The sequence below is a fragment of the Streptopelia decaocto genome (genome assembly GCF_964273445.1).
Source record: "Streptopelia decaocto genome assembly, contig: HAP1_SCAFFOLD_1395, whole genome shotgun sequence".
Lineage (NCBI taxonomy): Eukaryota > Metazoa > Chordata > Aves > Columbiformes > Columbidae > Streptopelia > Streptopelia decaocto.
This window is the reverse complement of record NW_028115817.1, coordinates 16,102-38,054: the sequence shown is the minus strand read 5'-3', so window position 1 is coordinate 38,054 and position 21,953 is coordinate 16,102. Positions and strand designations below refer to the sequence as shown.

Sequence of the window (21,953 nt, the reverse complement as noted above, 5' to 3'; positions counted from 1 at the left end):
TTAACTCCAACAGCCAATGGGAGAGAAGCAGCCGCGGAGGCTCCACCCACGGCGCGGCGCACGCGCGGAAGCGATTCCCATGTCCCCTGTCCTGGAGATGCCCCCGGTCCCCCCGAACGCCCCCCATGACCCCCCGAACGCCCCCCATGACCCTTCGAACACCCCCCATGACCCTGCAAAAAGCCCCTGACCCCCCGAACGCCCCGACACCCCCAAACACCCTCTGACCCCCCAAACACCCCCTGACCCCCCAAACACCCCGACACCCCCCAAGAGCCCCCCACCCTCCCTGAGGGGGGGCACAGCCCCAAAACCCTCCAGAACAGCCACAAACAAATGGGAAGGGACCGCAGTTTTATTGGGGGAGGGTCCTGGGGTGCGGCGGCACGACCCCCCCAACCCTCCATTTCCCTCCGGGGGGAGGGAACACGCAGCCCCGAATCCCCCCCAGCTTTCCCCCCCAGTTTCTCCCCACAACAGCGCACTCAGACGGGAGTGAGGCCGGTTTCACTCGGGGGGGTCCCGGGGGGGCTGTCCTGGGGGTGCAGCAGCACGGCGCGCCCCCCCAGCCCGCGCGCCAGCCCCCCCGCGGGCAGCACGTAGGGGTGGCCGTCGCGGCGGCGCCGGGGGCTGAGCTCGCGCAGCTGCGCGTTGCTGCCGTGCAGCCCCCCCAGCGCCCACAGCTGCGCCCGGGGGCTCTTCCCCTGCTGCGCCAGCACCAGCACCTGCTCCACGGCCCCCCCGGGACCCCCCCACCGCAAACCCGGCCCCCCCAGAGCCAGCTCACCCCCCCCGCACGGCGGCGGGTGGAACAGGTTGGGGATCTCGGGGTCCGGACGATACGCGGGGCTGAGCGTCGCGGTGCGGACCCCCAGTAAAACACCTGGGGGGGAATCACCCCCCAGAATTAGGGGGGACCCCTCAAAATTAGGAGAGGCCCCCCCCCATAATTCTGAACCCGCCCAATATTCTTTGGCCCCCCAAATGCCAGCGGAACAGGTTGGGGGGCTCGGGGTGCAGACACAGTGTTGTGGATCCCAAATAAAACATCTGGGGGGTAAAGAATCACCCCCAAATCATTTTGGGGCCCCCCCCCGGGATAAAATCCCTCCCGTCTTACCTGTCAGCACAGCCCAGTGCGCCTTGTGCCCGCGGCGCTGGCACGGCTCGTGGTTGCTGTCCTCGTCGTAGCTGCCAACGCGTTAAGGGGGGAGCACAAAAAATAGGGACCCCCCCAAAATACCCCCCCCGCCCCCCCTAAAAAAAGATACGGCACGAGGAGGGGGAGCCCCGAGATGAGGTGCTGGAGGACGCGGGGGAGGTTGGGCCCCTCCAGCCCCCCCGAGAGCAGCTCGGGGTGACACGGGAACACGTCCCGCGCCAGCGCTGCCATGTCGGCCGCTGCGGGGACAAGAGGGGGAGGTGGGACACCCCCAACGCAGAACAAACCGGGGGGGTGGGGGTGACCCCCCCGTACCGGAGAACATCTCGCCGCGGTGCGTGAAGCCGCGATCCTGCGCCGCGCGCAGCAGCTGCGCCAGCCGGACGCCGTGGGACGGGACCAGGAGCGACGCGGCCATGGAGAGCGCGACCAGCCCGCACCTGGGGGGCAACGGGGACACGGGAATGGGGACACGGGAATGGGGACCAGGAGCGACGCGGCCATGGAGAGCGCGACCAGCCCGCACCTGGGGAGCAACGGGGACACGGGAATGGGGACACGGGAATGGGGACACGGGGACGGGACAGCGCTGGGGGGGGACGGGACACGGGGACACGGGGACGGGGACAGCGCTGGGGACCAGCAGCGACGCGGCCATGGAGAGCGCGACCAGCCCGCACCTGGGGAGCAGCGGGGACACGGGAATGGGGACAGCGCTGGGGGGCGGGAACGGGGTACATGGGAATGGGGACAGGGTTGGGGGGACACGGGAACAGGGACAGGGTTGGGGGACGGCAACGGGGATATGGGAACGGGGACAGCATTAGGGGGTGGGAATGGGGGACACGGGGACAGGGTTGGGGGGACACAGGGTTGGGGGGACACAGGGTTGGGGGGACACACAGGTTTTGGGGGGACATTGCAGGGGAGACACAGGTTGGGGGGGACTGCTTTTGGGGGGACACAGGGAACACAAAGTGGGGGACAGAGATTTTGGGGACACACACCCATGTTGGGGGGTGCACACCCCCCCCCGACCCCCCCACTGACACCCCCCCGAGCCCCCAAACCGCCCCCCTCACTGACCCCCCCCCCCCACTGACCCCCCCCACTGACCCCCAAACCGCCCCCCCCCACTCACTGGGGTCCGTCCTGGATCAGCGGGGGCGCGGGGCGGTGGAACAGGAGCCACTTCAGGGCGGGGGTGAGGCTGGGGGGCACAGGGCCGGTCGGGGACACGGACCCGCAGGCCCCGGTTCGCCGGCCCCGGGCCCCCGCTCCCCGTCCCGTGCCGGCCCCACCTGTCCCGCCGCCGCCGCAGCAGCTCCCGGACGCCGCCGTCCCCGCCCAGCGCCGCCCCCGCCCGCTGCAGCGCGTCCCGGAGCACCCGGCCCGGCGGCGGCGGCGGCGGCGGCGGAAGCGGCGGAAGCGGCGGCGGGGGCGGCACGGCCGCCATGCCGCGGTCAAAGGTCACCCGCGGCGGAAGTCCAGACTCGGCGCTCTCTCCCGCTCCCGCCGCCGGTTTAGGCTGTCCCCGCGCTGATTGGTTGCTTGCCGGCACACTCTTCGCTTTGATTGGCGGTGGCGGCGGAAGGCGGGCGGGAGGGCGGTTGCTGCGCGGTGATTGGCTGGTTGGGAGTGTTGCACGCGGCTGAGGTGGTGGCGGGAGGTGAGGCGGCCGCGCTGGGCCTGGGGGGTTTTGGGGAGTTTGGGGGGTCCGAGGGGGTCCCGGGGGGGCTGGGGAAGGGCTCGGGGGGCCTGCGGGGTCCGGGAGGGCGGTTCCGGGGGGTGTGAGCGGTTCGGGGGGCACTGGGGGTTCCCGACACGGTCCGGAGGGCCCTGGAGGGTCTGAGGGGCCCGGGCGGTCTGAGGAGGGGTCCGGGACGTTCTTGGGGTGCTGGGGCGTCCGGGGCCGTCTGGGGGGCCCAGGGGGACCGGGGAGTTCCGAGGGGGAGCTGGGGGTCCCGGGGGCTCCGGGCCCGGCGCAGTGACCCCGTGTCCCTCGGCAGCGGGGGTCCCAGGATGGCGGTTCCGGACGCGCGGCCCAACCACACGATCTACATCAACAACCTCAACGAGAAGATCAAGAAGGACGGTGGGGGCGGGGGCCGGCACTTCTGGGGGATACGTGGGATTTGGGGCCATACGTGGGATTTGGGGCGATACGTGGGATTTGGGACGATACGTGGGATTTTGGGGACGATACGTGGGATTTGGGGCCATACGTGGGATTTTGGGGACGATACGTGGGATTTGGGGCGATACGTGGGATTTTGGGGACGATACATGGGATTTGGGGCCATACGTGGGATTTTGGGGACGATACATGGGATTTGGGGCCATACGTGGGATTTGGGGACGATACGTGGGATTTGGGGCGATACGTGGGATTTTGGGGACGATACGTGGGATTTGGGGCGATACGTGGGATTTTGGGGACGATACGTGGGATTTGGGGCCATACGTGGGATTTTGGGGACGATACATGGGATTTGGGGCGATACGTGGGATTTTGGGGGATACGTGGGATTTGGGGCGATACGTGGGATTTTGGGGACGATACATGGGATTTGGGGCCATACGTGGGATTTTGGGGACGATACATGGGATTTTGGAGATGATATGTGGGATTTTGGGGATGATACGTGGATTTTGGGGTATATACATTCAATTTTGGATATGTGTTCAACTTTGGGGGGCGATATGTGGATTTTGGGGATTATACGTGAGATTTGAGGACGGTATGTGGGTTTTGAGGACGATACGTGGATTTGGGGATATATACATCCAATTTTGGGATGATACATGGATCTTGGGTACAATATGTGGATTTTTGGGTAATATGTTGGATTTTGGGGTATATACATTCAATTTTGGGGCGATGTGTGGGTGTTGGGGTATATACATCCAATTTTGGGTACAATATGTGGATTTTGGGGTATATACATTTAACTTTGGTGTGATATGTAGATTTTGGGGTATATACATCTAATTTTGGGACGGTACGTAGACTTTGGGGTATATACATCCAATTTTGGGGTATATACATCCAATTTTGGGACGGTACGTAGATTTGGGGGTATATGCATCCAATTTTGGGTACAATATGTGGATTTTGGTGTATATCCATCCAACTTTGGGTACAATACGTGAATTTTGGGGTATATCCATCCAATTTTGGGTACAATATGTGGATTTTGGGGTATATCCATCCAATTTTGGGTACAATATGTGGATTTTGGGGTATATCCATCCAACTTTGGGTATGATACGTGGATTTTGGGGTATATACATCCAATTTTGGGTACAATATGTGGATTTTGGTGTATATCCATCCAACTTTGGGTACAATACGTGGATTTTGGGGTATATCCATCCAATTTTGGGTACAATATGTGGATTTTGGTGTATATCCATCCAACTTTGGGTACAATACGTGGATTTTGGGGTATATCCATCCAACTTTGGGTACAATATGTGGATTTTGGGGTATCTACATCCGATTTTGGGTACAATATGTGGATTTTGGTGTATATCCATCCAATTTGGCGCAGACTCGCGGGGTTCCCGTGGGGATCAGCGGCTTTGGGGTGGCCACTCCCGCTTTTCGGCCCCGGGGCCCATCCCCCTCACCCCCATCTCTCCCCCCGTCTCTCCCCCTCACCCCCCGTGTCTCCCCCCCCCCCAGAGCTGAAGAAGTCCCTCTACGCCATCTTCTCGCAATTCGGGCAAATCCTGGACATCCTGGTGTCGCGGGGGCTGCGCATGCGGGGCCAGGCGTTCGTCATCTTCAAGGAGCTGAGCAGCGCCACCAGCGCCCTGCGCTCCATGCAGGGCTTCCCCTTCTACGACAAGCCCATGGTGAGCACCCGCCCCCCCGCGCGCCCCCGCCCCGGCCCTCTCACCCCAAAACCGCCCCCAGCGCATCCAGTACGCCAAGACGGACTCGGACATCGTGGCCAAGATGAAGGGCACCTTCGTGGAGAGGGACAGGAAGAGGGAGAAGAAGAAGCCCAAGGGCCAGGAGGCGGCCAAGAAGGGCAGCGGGGGGGCGGCCGCCGTGAGTTCGGGGGGGTTTGCGGGCGTGGGGGGGTCTGGGGGGATACGGGGAGTTCGGGGGTGGGCTTCTGAGAGGAAAACGGGGGATTTGAGGGGGAGGATATGGGGAGCTGGGGGGGTGTGGGATTTTGGGTGGAGTGTGTGGGATTTTGGGTGGATGTGTGGAATTTTGGGTGGAATGTGTGGGATTTTGGGTGGAATATGTAGAATTTTGATTTGGGGTGGAATAGCTGTGATTTGGGGTGGATAGCTGTGATTTGGGTGGAATAGCTGCGATTTGGGGTGAATAGCTGCGATTTGGGGTGAATAGCTGCGATTTGGGTGAAATAGCTGCGATTTGGGTGGAATAGCTGCGATTTGGGTGAATAGCTGCGATTTGGGTGGAATAGCTGCGATTTGGGTGAATAGCTGCGATTTGGGGTGGAATAGCTGCGATTTGGGTGGAATAGCTGTGATTTGGGGTGGAATATCTCTGATTTTGGGTGTGTCTGTAACTTTGGGGTGAAAAGCTGTGGTTTTGGCGTTGCAGGGCATGGCCGCGCTGCCCCAGGCGCCGCGGCTGATGCAGCACGTGGCGGGGCAGCCCCCGTACCTGCCCCCCCCGGGGATGCTGCCCCCCCCGGGGATGCCCCCCGGGATGCCCCCCCAGCAGGTGCTGCCGCCCGCGCAGACGGTGAGTGACCAAAAACGGGCAAAATCGGGGCAAAAATGCCAATATTGAGCCTGGGGGGGGGGGCGGGGGTTTTAGTGGGTTGAGGGGGGGGGTATCTCAGGACTAACCCCCTTTTTTTGCCCCCCCCAGCTCTCAGAAAACCCCCCCAACCACATCCTGTTCCTGACCAACCTGCCTGAGGAGACCAACGAGCTGATGCTCTCGATGCTCTTCAACCAGTGAGTGTTTGTCTGGGGGGGGTTCAGGTTTGGGGGGGGTTAAGGGGGCCCCCTGACGTGCCCCCCCGCAGGTTCCCGGGGTTCAAGGAGGTGCGGTTGGTGCCCGGGCGCCACGACATCGCGTTCGTGGAGTTCGACGGCGAGGTGCAGGCGGGGGCGGCGCGGGACGCGCTGCAGGGCTTCAAAATCACCCAGAGCAACGCCATGAAGATCTCCTTCGCCAAGAAGTGACCCCCCGGGGAAACCCCACATTGGGGTCCCCACAGCCCCCCCGCCCAAAAACCCGCCTTGGGTTGCCACTAGATGCGCCCCCAAAAGGTTCTCGTTGCTGCCCTAACCCCCCCCACCCCGAACCTGAGAAATTCTCCTTCTTGGCCCCCCCCCAAAAATTTCTTGTTGCCCCCCCCCCGCCACGGGAAAAACCCAAATTGGGATTGGAGTCATTCAGGGCCAAACAACACAAACATCCCCTTGTTTTGGCACTAAATTCCCCCAAAAGATCCTTGTTGCTGCCCGAGGCCCCCCCAGCCCTAAAAATCCCCCCCTCCACAAACCCTTGTTGCCCCCTGGAGTCCCCCCCCCCAAAAAAAAGAATCCCCAAATTTGGGGTAATTCAAACCCCCCCCCAAGCCCAAAACATCCCCTTGTGTCCACCCCAGACCCCCCCAAAAATGCCCTCATCCCCAAAGAAACCCTCCCAGACTGCCCCCCCCAAAGAAACGCCACCTGTACCCCCCCCCAAGGTAAGTGGCCCCGGGGGGGCCAACCCTTCCCCCCCCCTGCATTGTACCCAGAGTCTCTCTGCAGACATTGCACCTGGAGCATTCCCCCCCCCAAATAAACCGTCCTGTGTCCCACCAATGGGGTGTTCAATGAGGGGGGGCACAAATTTGGGGGCTGGGGGGGGCTGGGTTTGGTGTCTGAGGGTTTGGGGGGGTCAGTGAGGTGGGGGGGGTGCTGCAGCCCTTGTCAGGCAGGACAGCCCCCCCCCCCCCATATTCTGTGCCTTATTTTTGGCCCCCCCCCACTCTCTCACACTGCAATTTTACCCCCCCAATATAACCCCGTTTTTCCAGCCCCGTGTGGGTTTTTTGGGGCAGGTTGTAGTGTTTGGGGGGGTTCCCTATAGGGCCCATAGATGACACCCCCGGCACCTATAGACACCCTATAGCTGCCCCTCCTCCCCCCCGCCATCAGTGGGGGCAAAAGGGGCGGGGCCTGACGCCGGGGGCGGAGCCTCGGCGTGTGGGAGCACGAAAAGGGGAGGGGCTTAGGTAGGGGGCGGAGCCAGGAGTACAATAAGAGGTGGGGCGGGATCAAGGGCGTGGTCTGGGCAGGCGTGGCCTTGGTAAGGGGCGGAGCCTCAGCGGGCGGGAGCGGCAGGAAGGGCGGGGCTTGGTGCAGCGGGCCGAGCCTCGGCGGGCGGTGGCGGGAAGAGCCGCTCAGGACGCGGCGCCGTTGATTGGCTGCGGGGCAGCGGGTGGGCGGGGCCGTCCCCATCCTCATCTCCCCCAGAGGGGACCCAGGCGTCCGGGTGACGTCACCGGCGCCTGGTGCGGGGGGCTGGAGAGGGGATGAGGCCCCGCTGGGGACATCCGTGTGTGTGTCACCCCCCAGCTGTCCCCGTGTCCCCCCCATGTCCCTGTGTCCCCCCCAGTATCCCCTGTCACCCCGCAGTGTCCCCTCCAGTGTCCCATTTACCCCCCAGTGTCCCCCTCAATGTCCCCCAAGTGGTCTCCTGTCCCCCAGTGCCGCCCCCATGTCCCCCCCACTCTGCCCCAAGTTCAACCCCAGTTTCCCCCATGTGTCCCCCCACACTGTCCCTGTGTCCCCCACGTTTCCCCCCACGTGGCTTGACCGTGACTTTGGGGCGGGGTCCCCCTGTCCCCACCCTGGGGCGTGTCTCCCCAATGTCCGCCCCCCCCCCGGCTCGGTCGCACCCGGGACTCGAACCCGCGATGGGCCCCGCGCTGCTCTTGGCCGCCGCCGCCGCCGCGTCGCTGGCGCTGCCGGTGACCGTGGCCGTGACCCCGGCGGGGGGCCCGGAGGGGTCCCCGCGGCTCCGGCTCCGCTTCACCCCCCCGCGCTGCCGCTTCCGCTGCTCCGGGGGGGGGCGATGTCCCCAAGTGTGTCCCCGGGGAAATGTCACCGCCCTGGAGAGCGGCCCCGACCCCCCCGGGGACAGCGGCTTCAGGCTCGGTCAGTGCGGGGGGGCACGGGGGGGCGGTAAAGTGGGGGGGAAGCTGGTAAATTGGGGGGGTTTCGATGGGGGGGGCGGTAAAACGGGGAGGGGGGCTGTAAAGTGAGGGAGGGGCTCGTAAGTTGGGGGGATGGTAAATTGGGAGGGGGGGGTCTGGTAAACGGGGAGGTGGTAAAATGGGGGGGCCCTAAAGTGGGGGGGGGGCTGGTAAAGGGTCCCTGGGATGAGGGTGGGGGTTGGGCTGCACCTGCTTCCTCCCCCCCCACCCAAATTCCCCATGGGGGTCTTGGGGGGTCCCACAGCCCCCCCCCCGCTGCACCCACCCATGGGAGGGTCGCAGGGTGGGGGGGGACACCCTAAAGCACCCCCCTCCCCCCTTTCCCTTCGCGGGGGGGAGGGGATGGGTGCTGGGGGAGGGGCCCCACCCACGCAGCACCATGAGCTCATCGGGCCGGCCGGGGGAAAACGCCGGGAATTCGGCAAAATAAACACTTGGGGCCCCAAGAAAAAGTTGGAAGCCGGACGCCTGGGTCCTCTCCCGGACGCCTGGGTCCCTCCCCGCACTCCTGGGTCCCTCCCAGAACGCCTGGGTCCCTCCCCGAACGCTTGGGTCCCTCCCCGCACTCCTGGGTCCCTTTTGCTCAAATCTTTGCCTTCTGGATGTTGGGGACACCCCCCTCCCCATTATCCCCCCCCAGCATTGTTTGTTTGCATTATTGTTTTTGGGGGGTTCCCCAATTTTGGGGTGTCCCCCCCCGTTTATGTTGCAGTCGTCTGCCCCCTGCTGTGCCAGAACGGCGGCATCTGCGCCCACCCCAGCACCTGCCTGTGCCCCCCCCAGTTCACCGGCAGGTTCTGTCACCTTCCCGCCAACCACACCCGGGGGGGGTCACCCCAAAACGCGGGGGGGCCCCCCCCCGGCCCCCAGGAACTCACCCAATCCATCTACACCCTCCCCTTGGCCAATCACCGCGAGGATGAGGATGGTGAGGACGCTCCCTCCCCCACCCTGCTGCTGTTTTCTTTTGGGGGGGGGGGGGGTGGGTGCTGCAGCACCCATGGGACCCCCCCCACCCACGTACCCCCCCTATCCATGGACCCCCTCACCCACGTACTCCCCACCCACGGGACTCCCCCACCCACGTACCCCCGCATCCACGAGACCCCCGCATCCATGAGACCCCCCCACCCACGGGACCCCCCCACCCACGGGACCCCCCACCCATGTACCCCCCCCGCACCCCTCAGGTGCCCAGTCCCTCGTGACCGTCCTCGTGCGCCACCCGCCGGCCGCCCCCGTCGCCATTCACGGCGTGGAGAGGGTGCGGGGGGGGGACGGGCGGGGGGCGACCCCCCCTCCCCCACCGCACGGGCCCCCCCGCGTGCTCGCACTCAGCGGCCCCTCCCCACGCCGCTTGGAAGAGGAAGATGAGGAGGGGTTCGGGTATTGCTTCCGCGTCCTGAGGGGGGGACAGGTGAGTGGGGAGGGGGCGATGGGGGTGGGGGGACGGGGGGATGGGAGGGGACACGGGTGACAGAGGATGTGGGTGATGGGGGGGACACGGGCGCTGGGGGGACAGGAGGGGACTTGAGAGGTTCCGGATTGGGGGTGTCCGTGGGGTGTCTGTGGGTGTCCGTGAGGCGTCTATGGGTGTCTGTGGGGTGTCTGTGGGGTGTCTATGGGTGTCCGTGAGGCATCTATGGGCATCTATGCGTGTCTGTGGGGTGTCTGTGGGTGTCCGTGAGGCGTCTATGGGCGTCTATGGGTGTCTGTGGGGTGTCTATGGGTGTCCGTGAGGCATCTATGGGCGTCTATGGGTGTCCGTGGGGTGTCTATGGGTGTCCGTGGGGTGTCTATGGGTGTCCGTGAGGCATCTATGGGCGTCTATGGGTGTCCGTGGGGTGTCTATGGGTGTCCGTGGGGTGTCTATGGGTGTCCGTGAGGTGTCTATGGGTGTCTGTGGGGTGTCTATGGGTGTCCGTGGGGTGTCTATGGGTGTCCGTGAGGCATCTATGGGCGTCTATGCGTGTCTGTGGGGTGTCTATGGGTGTCCGTGAGGCATCTATGGGCGTCTATGCGTGTCTGTGGGGTGTCTATGGGTGTCCGTGAGGCATCTATGGGCGTCTATGGGTGTCCGTGGGGTGTCTATGGGTGTCCGTGGGGTGTCTATGGGTGTCCGTGAGGTGTCTATGGGTGTCTGTGGGGTGTCTATGGGTGTCCGTGGGGTGTCTATGGGTGTCCGTGAGGCATCTATGGGCGTCTATGCGTGTCTGTGGGGTGTCTATGGGTGTCCGTGAGGCATCTATGGGCGTCTATGGGTGTCCGTGAGGTGTCTATGGGTGTCTGTGGGGTGTCTATGGGTGTCCGTGAGGTGTCTATGGGCATCTCTGGGCGTCACTCCTGCTGGGGGGTGTCACTCCAGTCTTCAAAAAGGGCAGAAGGAGGACCCGGGTGACTCTAGACCGGTCAGCCTCACCTCTGTCCCTGGGAAAGTGATGGAACGGCTCGTCCTTGGTGCCACCTCAAGGCATATCAGGGACAGGAGGGTCATTAGGGGCAGTCAGCATGGTTTACCAAGGGTGAGTCGTGCTTGACCACCCTCATAGCCTGTTATGAGAATGTACCAAGGTGGATGATGGCAGAGCGGTGGATAGGTCTACCTTGACTTCAGCAAAGCCTTTGACAGTCCCCACAGCATTCTCACAGCTAAACTGAGGGGTGGTCTGGACAATAGAGTAGTGGGGTGGGTTACAAACTGTCTTAAAGAGAGAAGCCAGAGAGCGGTGTCAATGGTGCGGAGTCCAGTTGAGGCCAGTATCTAGTGCGGTGCCTCAGGGGGCAGTGCTGGGGCCAGTATTATTCAGTATATTCATTAACGATTTAGACGAGGGAATAGAGTGACTATGAGCAGGTTTGCTGGTGACACCAGGCTGGGAGCAGTGGTGACACTGGAGCTGTGCTGCCATCAGAGACCTGGACAGGCTGGAGAGCTGGGCGGGGAATAACCTGATGAGATTTAACAAGGGCAAGTGTAGAGTCTTGATCTGGCAGGAACAACCCCGGGTTCCAGTGTGGGCTGGGAAATTACGTATTAGAGAGCAGTGAAAAGGGACCTGGGGGTCCTGGGGACAGCAGGGTGACCATGAGCCAGCACCATGGGGTGTCCGTGGGGTGTCTATGGGTGTCCGTGGGGTGTCTGGGTGTCCGTGGGTGTCCATGGGGTGTCTGTTGGTGTCTGTGGGGTGTCTATGGGTGTGTATGGGTGTCCGTGGGGTGTCTGTGGGTGTCTATGGGTGTCCGTGGGGTGTCTGGGTGTCCGTGGGGTGTCTGGGGTGTCTGTGGTGTCTATGAGTGTCACTGGGGAGCAGGGGGGCCGTGTCCCCCCGCCCCCCAACCCGCCCCTCCCCCAGTGCTCCGCCCCCCTCCCCGGGCTCCGCACGCGCCGCGTCTGCTGCCGGGGGGGCGGAGGGGCGGCCTGGGGGGTCAGCGAGTGCCAGCGCTGCCCTGGGGACAACGGGGACACCGGCGACAACGGTGAGGACACGGGGGACACGGGGGGATGGGGGAACAAGGGGGGACACGGGGGGACATGAAGGGACACGGGGGGACATGGCAGGGCTGGGGGGACAATGGGGACAACGGTGAGGGCATGGAGTACACAGGGGGGACATGGGGACACAGGGGGGACATGGGGGGACAACGGGGAGATGGGGGGACATGGAGGGGATGGGGGGGACACAGGGGGATGGGGGGACATGGGGACAGGGGGGCAACGATGACGACACGGGGACAGGGGAACACGGGATGAGGGGACACCGGGGGGGTGTTGGGGACACTGGGGGGGTTGGGGATACCGGGGGGGTGTTGGGGACACTGTGGGGGTCTCATGTGTGTCCCCCCCAGCCGTGTCACCAGGTGTCCCCCCGTGTCCCCCCGGATTCCAGCGGCTGAACGGGACGTGTCAGGGTGGGTGGGGGAGGGGCGGGGGATGGGGGGCGGGGGGGTTGGAATGTGTTTTTTTCGGGTTATTTGGGGTTTTTTTGGGTGTTGACGCCCCCAATTTATTGTGTCCCCCCCAGATGTCACTGGGGGCCAGCAGGGGGTGCTGTGCAGGGGGATGTGGGGGGATTTGGGGGGTTGGTGTTTTTTTGGTGGGGGGGTGAAGGGTTTTTTGGAGGGGGGGATTTGGGTTTCTTGGGGGGTTGGGGGTCCTGACCCCCAGTTTGTTGTGTCCCCCCCAGACATCGACGAGTGCCAGCAGGGGGCGCTTTGCCGCCGGGGGCTCTGCACCAACACCCGGGGGGGGTTCACGTGTCGCTGCCCCCCCGGCTTCCTGCTCGACTCAGCCCGGGCGGCCTGTATCTGTGCGTCCAACTGGGGGCACTGGGATGGATTGGGGTGGACTGGGATGGATTGGGGTGGACTGGGATGGACTGGGATGGACTGGGATGGGGATTGGGATGGACTGGGTTGGGGATTGGGATGGACTGGGATGGGGACTGGGATGGACTGGGATGGACTGGGATGGGGATTGGGATGGGGATTGGGATGGGGATTGGGATGGGGATTGGGATGGACTGGGATGGATTGGGACGGGGATTGGGATGGACTGGGATGGGGATTGGGATGGGGATTGGGATGGACTGGGATGGATTGGGATGGACTGAGAAGGACTGGGGGGGGATGTGGGACTGGGATGGACTGGGATGGATTGGGATGGGACTTGGGGGGAACTGGGAGGGACGGGGGTACTGGGACAAACTGGGAGGGACTGGGAGGTGCTGGGGTGGGGGGGTGCTGAGCCCGCCCCTCCCCCAGCCCAGCAGGTGCTGTCCGAGGCGCGGGGCCCATGTTTCCGGGTGCTGGGGGAGGGGCGGCGCTGCGCCCTCCCCACCCTGCGCAACATCACGCGCCAGATCTGCTGCTGCAGCCGCGTGGGCAAGGCCTGGGGGGCGCACTGCGAGCGCTGCCCCCCCTTCGGCTCCGGTGCGCCCGAACGCCTGGGTCCCCCCGAACGCCTGGGTCACCTCCCGAACGCCTGGGTCCCCCCCGAATGCCTGCGTCCCCCTGAACGCCTGGTTCCCCCCCTCGAACGCCTGGTTCTCCCCCGAACGCCTGGTTCCCCCTCGAACGCCTGGTTCCCCCCCTGAACCCCTGGTTCCCCCCCGGACGCCTGGTTCCCCTCCTGAACGCCTGGTTCCCCTCCCGACCGCCTGGGTCCCCTCCCGAATGCCTGGGTCCCTTCCAAACTCCTGTGTCCCCCCTGAATTCTTGAGTCCCTTCCCACCCCCTTTGCCGCCCCATAGGGACTATTGGGTGGCCCCAAATTTTTGGGGCCCCCCACAATGAGCTAATTCGCCCCCCCAGCCGAGTTCCGCGAGATCTGCCCGGCCGGCCCCGGGTACCACTATTCGGCCTCCGACCTTCGCATCGACACCCGCTACCTGGGCCCCGACGTCCCCGATGTCCCCGGCGTCACCCGCGTCCCCGCAGGACGTCCCCGCAGCGTCACCCGTGAGCACCCAGACCCCTCCCCCCGCACCGCTAAACAGCCTCGGTCACCCCGGGGTCACCGTCCCCTCGCCCCGCAGCACCCCCGGGGGGGGTCACCCCCGCGTCCCCCCCCGTCCCCACGAGGCCGCCGCTGGTGCCGCCGCCGCCCGAGGTCGTGGTGGTTCCGCGGGGGGGGCTGCAGCGCCCCGCCCCCACCCGGGCAGGTGAGCGGGGGGAGGGGCGGGCGTGCGCTGCACACGCGTGTGCACGAGTGGGGCCGGTTCTCACGGTTGCTTCACAAGCGGTTGCACACGCGTGTGTTTGCACGGTTGTGCACGGTTGTTTCATGCGTGCTCGAGCAGTTGTGTGTGTGCACACGTGTGTGTTTGCACGGTTGTGCACGGTTGTTTCACGCGTGCACACATGGTTGTGTGCACAGTTGCGTGTGTGTGTTGTTGCACTCGTGTGTGTGGTTTCACGCGTGCACAAGCAGCTGCGTGCGTGCACACTTGCACGTGTGTGCACTGTCGCATGCACAGTTGCAGCACAGCTGCACGTGTGAGTTGTTGCACTCGCGTGCGCGGTTGCACGCCCACCCTCGTTCGTGTGCACAACCACGCGCTCCCCCCTGTGCCCCCAGCCCCCCCGCCCGCGTGCCCCCCCGGCGTCTGCGGCCCCGGGCGCTGCGTCCCCCGGGCGGGGGGCGGCGGCTACAGCTGCGTCTGCAACCCGGGCTACTGGCTGAGCACCCACGGCACCCACTGCACCGGTACGGGGGGGCACGGGGGGGGCACCCACTGCGTACTGGGACACCCACCGGAGTGGGGGGGGCAGAGGGGGCACCCACGGGGGGAGGGGTGTTGGGCGGGGGAGGCACGTGTGGGTGGGAAGGCACCCATTGGCGGGGGGGGGGTTGTACCCATGGGTGGGGTTTGGGGGGCCCCTACTGCACCAGTGAACGGGGGGAGACCGTGGTGGGGGACGCACTGTACTGGTCTGGGGGGCACCCATGAGTGGGGCTGAGGGGGGGGTGTCCCATGGGTGGGGGGGGCACCCACTGTGGAGGGAGGAGCCCACCCTGAGCCCCCCTCCCCCCCCAGACGTGGACGAATGTGCCCAGAGTCCCCCCCCCTGCGCCCCCGGGCGCTGCCACAACCTGCCGGGGACCTTCCGGTGCCACTGTCCCCAGGGCTACGAACCCGGGGACACCGGCACCCGCTGCCAAGGTCAGTGTCACCCCCCCGTGCCACCCCACGTCACCTGTGACCCCCCTGGTGTCCCCAACCCCCACAATGTCACCCCCGTGTCCCCCAGATGTGGACGAATGTGTCACCGGGTCCCCATGTGGTCCCCACGGCCACTGCGTCAACACCGAGGGCTCGTTCGGCTGCCGCTGCCACCGCGGGTACCGGGCGGGGGACAGCGGGGGACCCTGCGAGGGTGAGGGACACGGGGACACTGGGGAAGTCTCCACGTGATTGTCACTGTGGTACTGGGTGGGTGACTTGGGGGCATTGGGACATTGGGGACACCAGTGTCACTGTGTGATTGTCACCCCATCCTGGGCGGTTGACAGCGGGGCTGACTTCGGGGTGTTGTGGACACAGTTGTTGTCACCACGCGGTTGTCACCGTGCGTCCCCGTTCCCCGGGTGACGTTGGTGACATCGCGACGTCCCCGTGTCCCCGCAGACGTCAACGAGTGTCTGGAGGGCGAGTTCTGCTTCCCGCACGGCGAGTGCGTCAACACCCCCGGGTCCTACGGCTGCGTCTGCGCCCCGGGCTTCGGCAGCCCCGCCCCGGGGGGGGCCTGCGAAGGTGGGACACGCCCCCCAGCCCCGCCCGGCCCTGCCCTGCCCCGCCCGGCCCCGCCCCGCACAGACCGGCCCCGCCCTGCACAGCCCCGCCCCACCCTGCCCCGCACAGACCGGCCCCGCCCCGCCCGGCCCCGCCCCACACAGCCCCGCCCCGCACAGCCCCCTGCCCCACCCTGCACAGACTGGCCCCGCCCGGCCCCGCCCCGCACAGCCCCGCCCCACCCTGCACAGACTGGCCCCGCCCGGCCCCGCCCCGCACAGCCCCGCCCCACCCTGCCCCGCCCTGCACAGACTGGCCCCGCCCTGCACAGCCCCACCCTGCCCCGCCCGGCCCCGCCCTGCACAGCCCCACCCGGCCCCGCCCGGCCCCACCCTGCACAGCCCCACCCGGCCCCGCCCGGCCCCGCCATGTTCCCATTTCCATCCCAGCTCCCTGTCCCCACATCCCCATGTCACTGTGTCCCCATATCCCGCTCCATGTCCCCATGCCCGTCTCCATGTCCCCATGTCCCCATCGCTGTCCCCATGGCCCCATGTCCCTCTGTCCCCACATCCCCATGGCCCGACCGCAGTCCCTGTGTCCCCCCTTGTGCCCGTGTCCCCCCACATGTCCCCATGTCCCCCAGACATCGACGAGTGCCAGCGCGGGGACGTCTGCGCCGGTGGCACCTGCGTCAACACCGACGGCTCCTTCGAGTGTCGCTGTCCCCCCGGGTTCCGCACCGATGTCACCCAGGCCCAGTGTCACGGTCAGGGCTGTCACCCCCCCGGGGAGGGGATACGGGTGTCCCCAAGGCTGGGGGTGACACCGGGGTGGTTTGTCCCCTCTCTGTCCCCGCAGACGTGGACGAGTGCCAGGAGTACGGTGACACCCTGTGTGGTGACCAGCGCTGTGACAACATCCCCGGCTCCTATCGCTGCGTCACCCGCTGTCACCCCGGCTACCGGGAGGGGGACAGCGGGGACTGCGTGGGTGAGGGACCTGGGGGGACATGGGCCCGTGGGGTGTGGGGATATGGGGACATTGGGACGTGGGGACATGGGAAAATGGGGATATGGGGGGACATAGGGACACCTGGGGACTGTGATGGGGATATGGGGGCACGACAGGGACATGGGGACACGGGGCTGCAACTGGCCCGTGTCCGGGTTGTCCCCAGTGTCCCCAAGCTGCCGTGTCCCCTGTCCCCTCTCTGTCCCCGCAGACGTGGACGAGTGCCAGGAGTACGGTGACACCCTGTGCGGTGACCAGCGCTGTGACAACGTCCCCGGCTCCTATCGCTGCGTCACCCACTGTCACCCCGGCTACCAGGAGGGGGACAGCGGGGACTGCGTGGGTGAGGGACCTGGGGACACTGGGGACATCAAGGACCTTGGGGACATCAAGGGCCTTAGGGACACGGAGACCAAAGTCCCCTTGCCCCCGTGTCCCCAGACGAGGACGAGTGCTCCAACGCCACGCTCTGCGGTCCCCACGGCACGTGTCACAACGTCCCCGGCTCCTTCCGCTGTCACTGTCACCCTGGGTACCGGCCCGGGCCACAAGGCCACCCCTGCCAAGGTATGTGGGCGTGGGGACATGGGGGGCCAAGGGGACACCTGGGTGTCCATGGGGGCCAAGGGGACACCTGGGTGTGGGGCCATGGGGACACCTGGGCGCCCATGGGGGTCATGGGGACACCTGGGTGTCCATGGGGGCCAAGGGGACACCTGGGCGCCCATGGGGGTCATGGGGACATTTGGGTGCCCGTGGGGGGCCATGGGGACACCTGGGTGTGGGGCCATGGGGACACCTGGGTGTCCATTGGGGGCCAAGGGGACACCTGGGTGTCCATGGGGACCATGGGGACACCTGGGTGTGGGGCCATGGGGACACCTGGGTGTCCATGGGGGCCAAGGGGACACCTGGGTGTGGGGCCATGGGGACACCTGGGTGTCCATGGGGGCCAAGGGGACACCTGGGTGTGGGGCCATGGGGACACCTGGGTGTGGGGCCATGGGGACACCTGGGTGTCCATTGGGGGCCATGGGGACACCTGGGCGCCCATGGGGGGCCAAGGGGACACCTGGGTGCCCATGGGGGCCATGGGGACACCGGGGCGCCCATGTGGGGCCATGGGGACACCTGGGTGTCCATTGGGGGCCATGGGGCCGCGGTGACCGCTGTCCCGTGTCCCCAGACGAGGACGAGTGTCTGTCTGTCCCGCCGCCCTGCGGCCCCGAGCGCTGCCAGAACCTGCCGGGCTCCTTCCGCTGCCTCTGCCGCGACGGCCGCCAGCGCTACGACCCGGACACGTCCCGCTGCGTCCCCCCCGCGCCCCAACCGCCCCCCCGGGACCCCCAACCTCCCCCCCGGGGACCCCAACCTCCCCCCCGGGAACCCCAACTGCTCCCCCGGGAACCTCAACCCAACCCCCGGGAACCTCAACCCAACCCCCGGGAACCCCAAACACCCCCCAGGGTACCTCAGCTGCCCCCCCGGGAACCCCTAACCCCGACCCGGGAACCCCAACTGCCCCCCCGGGAACCCCAACTGCCCCCCCGGGAACCCCAACTGCCCCCCTGGGAACCCCAAATTCCCCCCCGGGAAGCCCAACTGCCCCCCTGGGAACCCCAACCCCCCCGCCGGGAACCCCAGCTGCCCCCCCGGGCTCCGGGCCGGGAGGCGGGCGCGTGCTACGGCGCCTCCTGCCGGCTGCTGGCGGCCAACGTGACCCGCGCCCAGTGCTGCTGCAGCCTGGGGGGGGCCTGGGGCCCCCGCTGCCCCCCCGCGAGCAGCTGCCCCCCCCCCGGCACGGGTAAGAACCCCCAAAAACACCCCCTGAATCCACCCCAGGACCCCCCAGAAAACCCCCCCCATTTGTCCCCCCTCAGTGTCCACCCCAATTTTGGGGGTTCATTCCCGGGGGGGCAGGTCTGACCCCCCCCATGTCCTCCCCAGGTGATCACATGACCCTGTGTCCCCACGGCCCCGGGCGAGTCCCCACGGGCCCCCAGGGGGCGCCCCAAGGTCAGTGACCCCCCAGGGTTAATCTGGGGGGGATTCTGGATTTGGGGGGTTTTGGGAGATTTCAGGGGATTTTCAGGGGGATTTTTGGGGGGATTACAGGTGATTTTCGGGGGGATTTTTGGGAGATTTCAGGGGTTTTTCGGGGGGATTTTCGGGGGGATTATGGGTGATTTTGGGGGGTATTTCGGGTGTTTTGGGGACTGTGCGGTGTCGCCGCAGACGTGGACGAGTGCGCGCTGTTCTCGCCCCCCCTGTGCCGGGGGGGTCTGTGTCTCGACTCCTCCCCCGGGTTTCGCTGCTTCTGCCCCACCGGGTTTTACTACGAACCCGACGAGCTGGAGTGTGTGGGTGAGCGCTGACCCCTGACCTTCGACACGCTGACCTCTGACCCTCGCCCTGACCTCTGCCCCCCGCCCTGACCTCTGCCCTGCTGACCTCTGCCCTTTGCCCCCAGACATCGACGAGTGCTCCGGAGAGGCCGCCCCGTGCCCCGGGGGGGGCGAGTGCGTCAACACTTTGGGCTCGTTCCGCTGCGCCTGCGCCCCCCCCCTGGTGCTGGACCCGGCCCAGCGCCGCTGCGTCCCCAACGACACCCACCTGGGTCAGGACCCCCGAAAGGGACCCCCCGTCTCAGAGACACCCCCATACCCCCCTCCCCCCCCGTTTGATGTGGGGGTTGGGTGGGGGGGTGGGGGTGTCCTGACAATGTCCCCCCCGTGTCCCCCTCAGGGGACACCCAGAGGCGTGGGGGTGGTTCTGAGGGGTGGGGTGTGCGGGGGGGTCTCAGATGCTGTCCCCCCCCAGGTGACACCTGTGCCGTTGTGGGGGTGTCCGGGGTCTCTGACGCTGTCCCCCCCCGGTGACACCCGGGCCGTTGTGGGGGTGTCCGGGGTCTCTGACGCTGTCCCCCCCCAGGTGACACGTGGGCCGTTGTGGGGGTGTCCGGGGTCTCAGACGCTGTCCCCCCCCGGTGACACCCGTGCCGTTGTGGGGGTGTCCGGGGTCTCAGACGCTGTCCCCCCCCGGTGACACCCGGGCCGTTGTGGGGGTGTCCGGGGTCTCAGACGCTGTCCCCCCCCGGTGACACCCGTGCCGTTGTGGGGGTGTCCGGGGTCTCTGACGCTGTCCCCCCCCGGTGACACCCGGGCCGTTGTGGGGGTGTCCGGGGGTCTCAGACGCTGTCCCCCCCAGGTGACACCCGTGCCGTTGTGGGGGTGTCCGGGGTCTCAGACGCTGTCCCCCCCCCGGTGACACCCGGGCCGTTGTGGGGGTGTCCGGGGTCTCTGACGCTGTCCCCCCCCCGGTGACACCCGTGCCGTTGTGGGGGTGTCCGGGGTCTCAGACGCTGTCCCCCCCCCAGGTGACACCCGTGCCGTTGTGGGGGTGTCCGGGGGTCTCAGACGCTGTCCCCCCCCGGTGACACCCGGGCCGTTGTGGGGGTGTCCGGGGTCTCAGACGCTGTCCCCCCCCCAGGTGACACCCGTGCCGTTGTGGGGGTGTCCGGGGGTCTCTGACGCTGTCCCCCCCCGGTGACACCCGTGCCGTTGTGGGGGTGTCCGGGGTCTCAGACGCTGTCCCCCCCCAGGTGACACGCGGGCCGTCTGCTGGCAGGAGGTGGGGGCCGACCTGGTGTGCGGGAGCCCCCGGCTGGCGGGGCCGGTGACGTACGGCGAGTGCTGCTGCCTGTTCGGCCAGGCCTGGGGGATGGAGTGCGCGCTCTGCCCCTCCCCCCACACAGGTGACCCCCCCGCCCCGAACCCCAAAATCCCCCGAGCCCCCCAAACCCCCCACGTCTGCACCCCAAAAACGGGGCACTGCCCTCCCCACAGCGCCCCCTTCAGGGGAATTGAGAAATGCTCCCCAAAAATGACCCCACGCCAGACTCCCAATCTGCGCCCCCCCCCCAAAATGTGACCCCCCCCCCCAACTCCCAGAACCTGCACCCAAATCTGCCCCCAAACCCCCAAATATGTCCCCCCCCCCACCTCCCAAATCTCACCCACCCACAATGATCCCCCCACCTTTTAATGTGACCCCACCCCCTAATGCCCCCCCCATTTTTGGGGTGGGGGGGTCACCCCAAAACCCCCCTGTTTTTCTCCCCTCCCCAGACGACTTCGAGCTTCTGTGCAACACTCTGCGTCCCCCTCACCCGCCTCGTGCCCCCCCCCAGTTCCCCCCCCCCGACATTTATTTTGGGGGGGCCCAAGATTTTTTTGGAGGGGGTCACAATTTTTTGGGGGGGGGCCGTGATTTTTTGGGCCCCCCCGCGCCCTTGGATTACGAGCCGTATTTTTTTGGGGGGGTGGGGTATGTGCCTGCGCCCCCCCGCTATGAGGCGGGGTCGGATTTTGGGGACCCCTCCCTCGCCCATCGGCCACGGGGACCCCGGTTCGAGCCCCCCCCCCTGCACCAACCCCACGGAGGGGGCCCCGAGGAAGACGAGGAGGATGAAGGTGAGTGACACCCCCCGACCCAAAGCATTCCCCGCCCCCCATCATGACACCTGCCCCCCCCAGCACCCAAACCACCCCCCGCCATATTTTTGGGGGGGTCAGAACCACGTGGGGTGCTCAGGGGGTGGGTTTGGGTGATGGGGGTTCAGTGGGATTTGGGAGGGCTGGGTTGGTTTGAGGGGGCTTCGGGGGGTCCGGTTGGGTCTGGGGGTCCGGGGGGTGCCAGGGCGTGCCCCCCCCACCGTGACCCCTCCCCCTGTTTCGGGGGGGTCAGAGCCCTGCGGGGTGCTCAGCGGGTGTCACCACGGCCGCTGCGTCCGCGTCCCCGACGGCTTCACCTGCGTCTGCGACCCGGGGTACAGGCTGGACCCCGCGGACCTGGAGTGTCGTGGTGAGACCCCCCCCGAGCGCCCCCGAGCCCCCCATGTGCCTCTGGCCCCCCCATGACACCCACAACCCCCGTTTCTCCCCCAGACGCTGACGAGTGCACCCACGTGCCCCCCCCCTGCCTGCCCGGCCGCTGCCTCAACACCCCCGGCTCCTTCCGCTGCCTCTGCCCCGCCGGATATGCGCCCCCCCCGCCCCCCGCCCCCCCCCGCTGCCTCCCCAGGGCCTGATGACCCCCCCCGAAACCTGGGGGAACCCCCCAAAAAATGGGGGGTGGCACCATATTTATTGTGTGTGTATATATATAAATATATAGGATTTGGGAGGGGGGGAGGGCACCCTGACCCCTCCCTTAACATGGGGGTGGGGCGCCTTGACCCTCCTCTCAACATGGGGGGGGCACCCATGAGTCTCCTTGCTGTGTTCCTCTGGGAGAGAGGGGGGCAGTTTTGGGGACCCCCCACCCATTTTTACAGAA

The 21,953-nt window shown here is 66.4% G+C and overlaps 3 protein-coding genes across 8 annotated transcripts; 2 read left to right on the top strand and 1 right to left on the bottom strand.

The window, feature by feature from the left end:
* Window positions 1-437: 437 nt before the first annotated feature.
* On the bottom strand, window positions 438-2,670 carry ACTMAP (actin maturation protease). 2 transcript variants are annotated; one of them, XM_082077202.1, is made up of 6 exons: window positions 2,464-2,669; window positions 2,304-2,372; window positions 1,478-1,602; window positions 1,272-1,401; window positions 1,121-1,191; window positions 438-883 (listed from the first exon to the last, which is right to left on the bottom strand). In XM_082077202.1, exons 1-6 carry the CDS (start codon window positions 2,616-2,618, stop codon window positions 486-488), a joined length of 948 nt encoding a protein of 315 aa, XP_081933328.1. In that variant the 5' UTR covers window positions 2,619-2,669; the 3' UTR covers window positions 438-485. The 2 variants fall into 2 exon arrangements, with proteins under 2 accessions (XP_081933328.1, XP_081933329.1); XM_082077203.1 differs by lacking the exon at window positions 2,304-2,372 and having other exon boundaries at window positions 2,464-2,670.
* Window positions 2,671-2,780: 110 nt separating this feature from the next.
* SNRPA (small nuclear ribonucleoprotein polypeptide A) lies at window positions 2,781-6,894 on the top strand. Of its 2 annotated transcripts, none has more exons than XM_082077205.1 (7): window positions 2,781-2,831; window positions 3,172-3,257; window positions 4,851-5,023; window positions 5,094-5,222; window positions 5,751-5,894; window positions 6,024-6,112; window positions 6,184-6,894. In XM_082077205.1, exons 2-7 carry the CDS (start codon window positions 3,185-3,187, stop codon window positions 6,341-6,343), a joined length of 768 nt encoding a protein of 255 aa, XP_081933331.1. In that variant the 5' UTR covers window positions 2,781-2,831; window positions 3,172-3,184; the 3' UTR covers window positions 6,344-6,894. The 2 variants fall into 2 exon arrangements, with proteins under 2 accessions (XP_081933331.1, XP_081933330.1); XM_082077204.1 differs by having other exon boundaries at window positions 5,085-5,222; window positions 6,184-6,887.
* A 1,155-nt stretch (window positions 6,895-8,049) lies between these two features.
* Window positions 8,050-21,936, top strand: LTBP4 (latent transforming growth factor beta binding protein 4). 4 transcript variants are annotated; one of them, XM_082077198.1, is made up of 25 exons: window positions 8,050-8,311; window positions 9,083-9,298; window positions 9,561-9,787; window positions 11,724-11,847; window positions 12,217-12,279; window positions 12,555-12,677; window positions 13,132-13,299; window positions 13,681-13,827; window positions 13,905-14,030; window positions 14,447-14,575; window positions 14,907-15,032; window positions 15,121-15,246; window positions 15,498-15,623; window positions 16,249-16,371; window positions 16,464-16,595; window positions 16,828-16,959; window positions 17,058-17,183; window positions 17,803-18,420; window positions 18,564-18,632; window positions 18,852-18,980; window positions 19,087-19,233; window positions 20,218-20,370; window positions 20,744-21,088; window positions 21,363-21,479; window positions 21,563-21,936. In XM_082077198.1, the coding sequence occupies exons 1-25, from the start codon at window positions 8,071-8,073 to the stop codon at window positions 21,703-21,705; spliced, it is 4,176 nt and encodes a 1,391-aa protein (XP_081933324.1). In that variant the 5' UTR covers window positions 8,050-8,070; the 3' UTR covers window positions 21,706-21,936. The 4 variants fall into 4 exon arrangements, with proteins under 4 accessions (XP_081933324.1, XP_081933326.1, XP_081933327.1 ...); XM_082077200.1 differs by lacking the exon at window positions 14,907-15,032; XM_082077201.1 differs by lacking the exon at window positions 16,464-16,595.
* Window positions 21,937-21,953: the final 17 nt, after the last annotated feature.

Coding starts and splice junctions, on each gene's coding strand:
- ACTMAP (XM_082077202.1), bottom strand. CDS start 2,618: ATGGCGGCCGTGCCGCCCCCGCCGCCGCTTCCGCCGCTTCCGCCGCCG. Junction 1,603..2,303: donor CTGATCCAGGACGGACCCCA/GTGAGTGGGGGG, acceptor GTTGCCCCCCAG/GTGCGGGCTGGTCGCGCTCT. Junction 1,192..1,271: donor GGGCTCCCCCTCCTCGTGCC/GTATCTTTTTTT, acceptor ACGCGTTGGCAG/CTACGACGAGGACAGCAACC.
- SNRPA (XM_082077204.1), top strand. CDS start 3,185: ATGGCGGTTCCGGACGCGCGGCCCAACCACACGATCTACATCAACAAC. Junction 3,258..4,850: donor CGAGAAGATCAAGAAGGACG/GTGGGGGCGGGG, acceptor CCCCCCCCCCAG/AGCTGAAGAAGTCCCTCTAC. Junction 6,113..6,183: donor CTCTCGATGCTCTTCAACCA/GTGAGTGTTTGT, acceptor GCCCCCCCGCAG/GTTCCCGGGGTTCAAGGAGG.
- LTBP4 (XM_082077198.1), top strand. CDS start 8,071: ATGGGCCCCGCGCTGCTCTTGGCCGCCGCCGCCGCCGCGTCGCTGGCG. Junction 17,184..17,802: donor ACAAGGCCACCCCTGCCAAG/GTATGTGGGCGT, acceptor CCGTGTCCCCAG/ACGAGGACGAGTGTCTGTCT. Junction 21,480..21,562: donor CGCGGACCTGGAGTGTCGTG/GTGAGACCCCCC, acceptor TTTCTCCCCCAG/ACGCTGACGAGTGCACCCAC.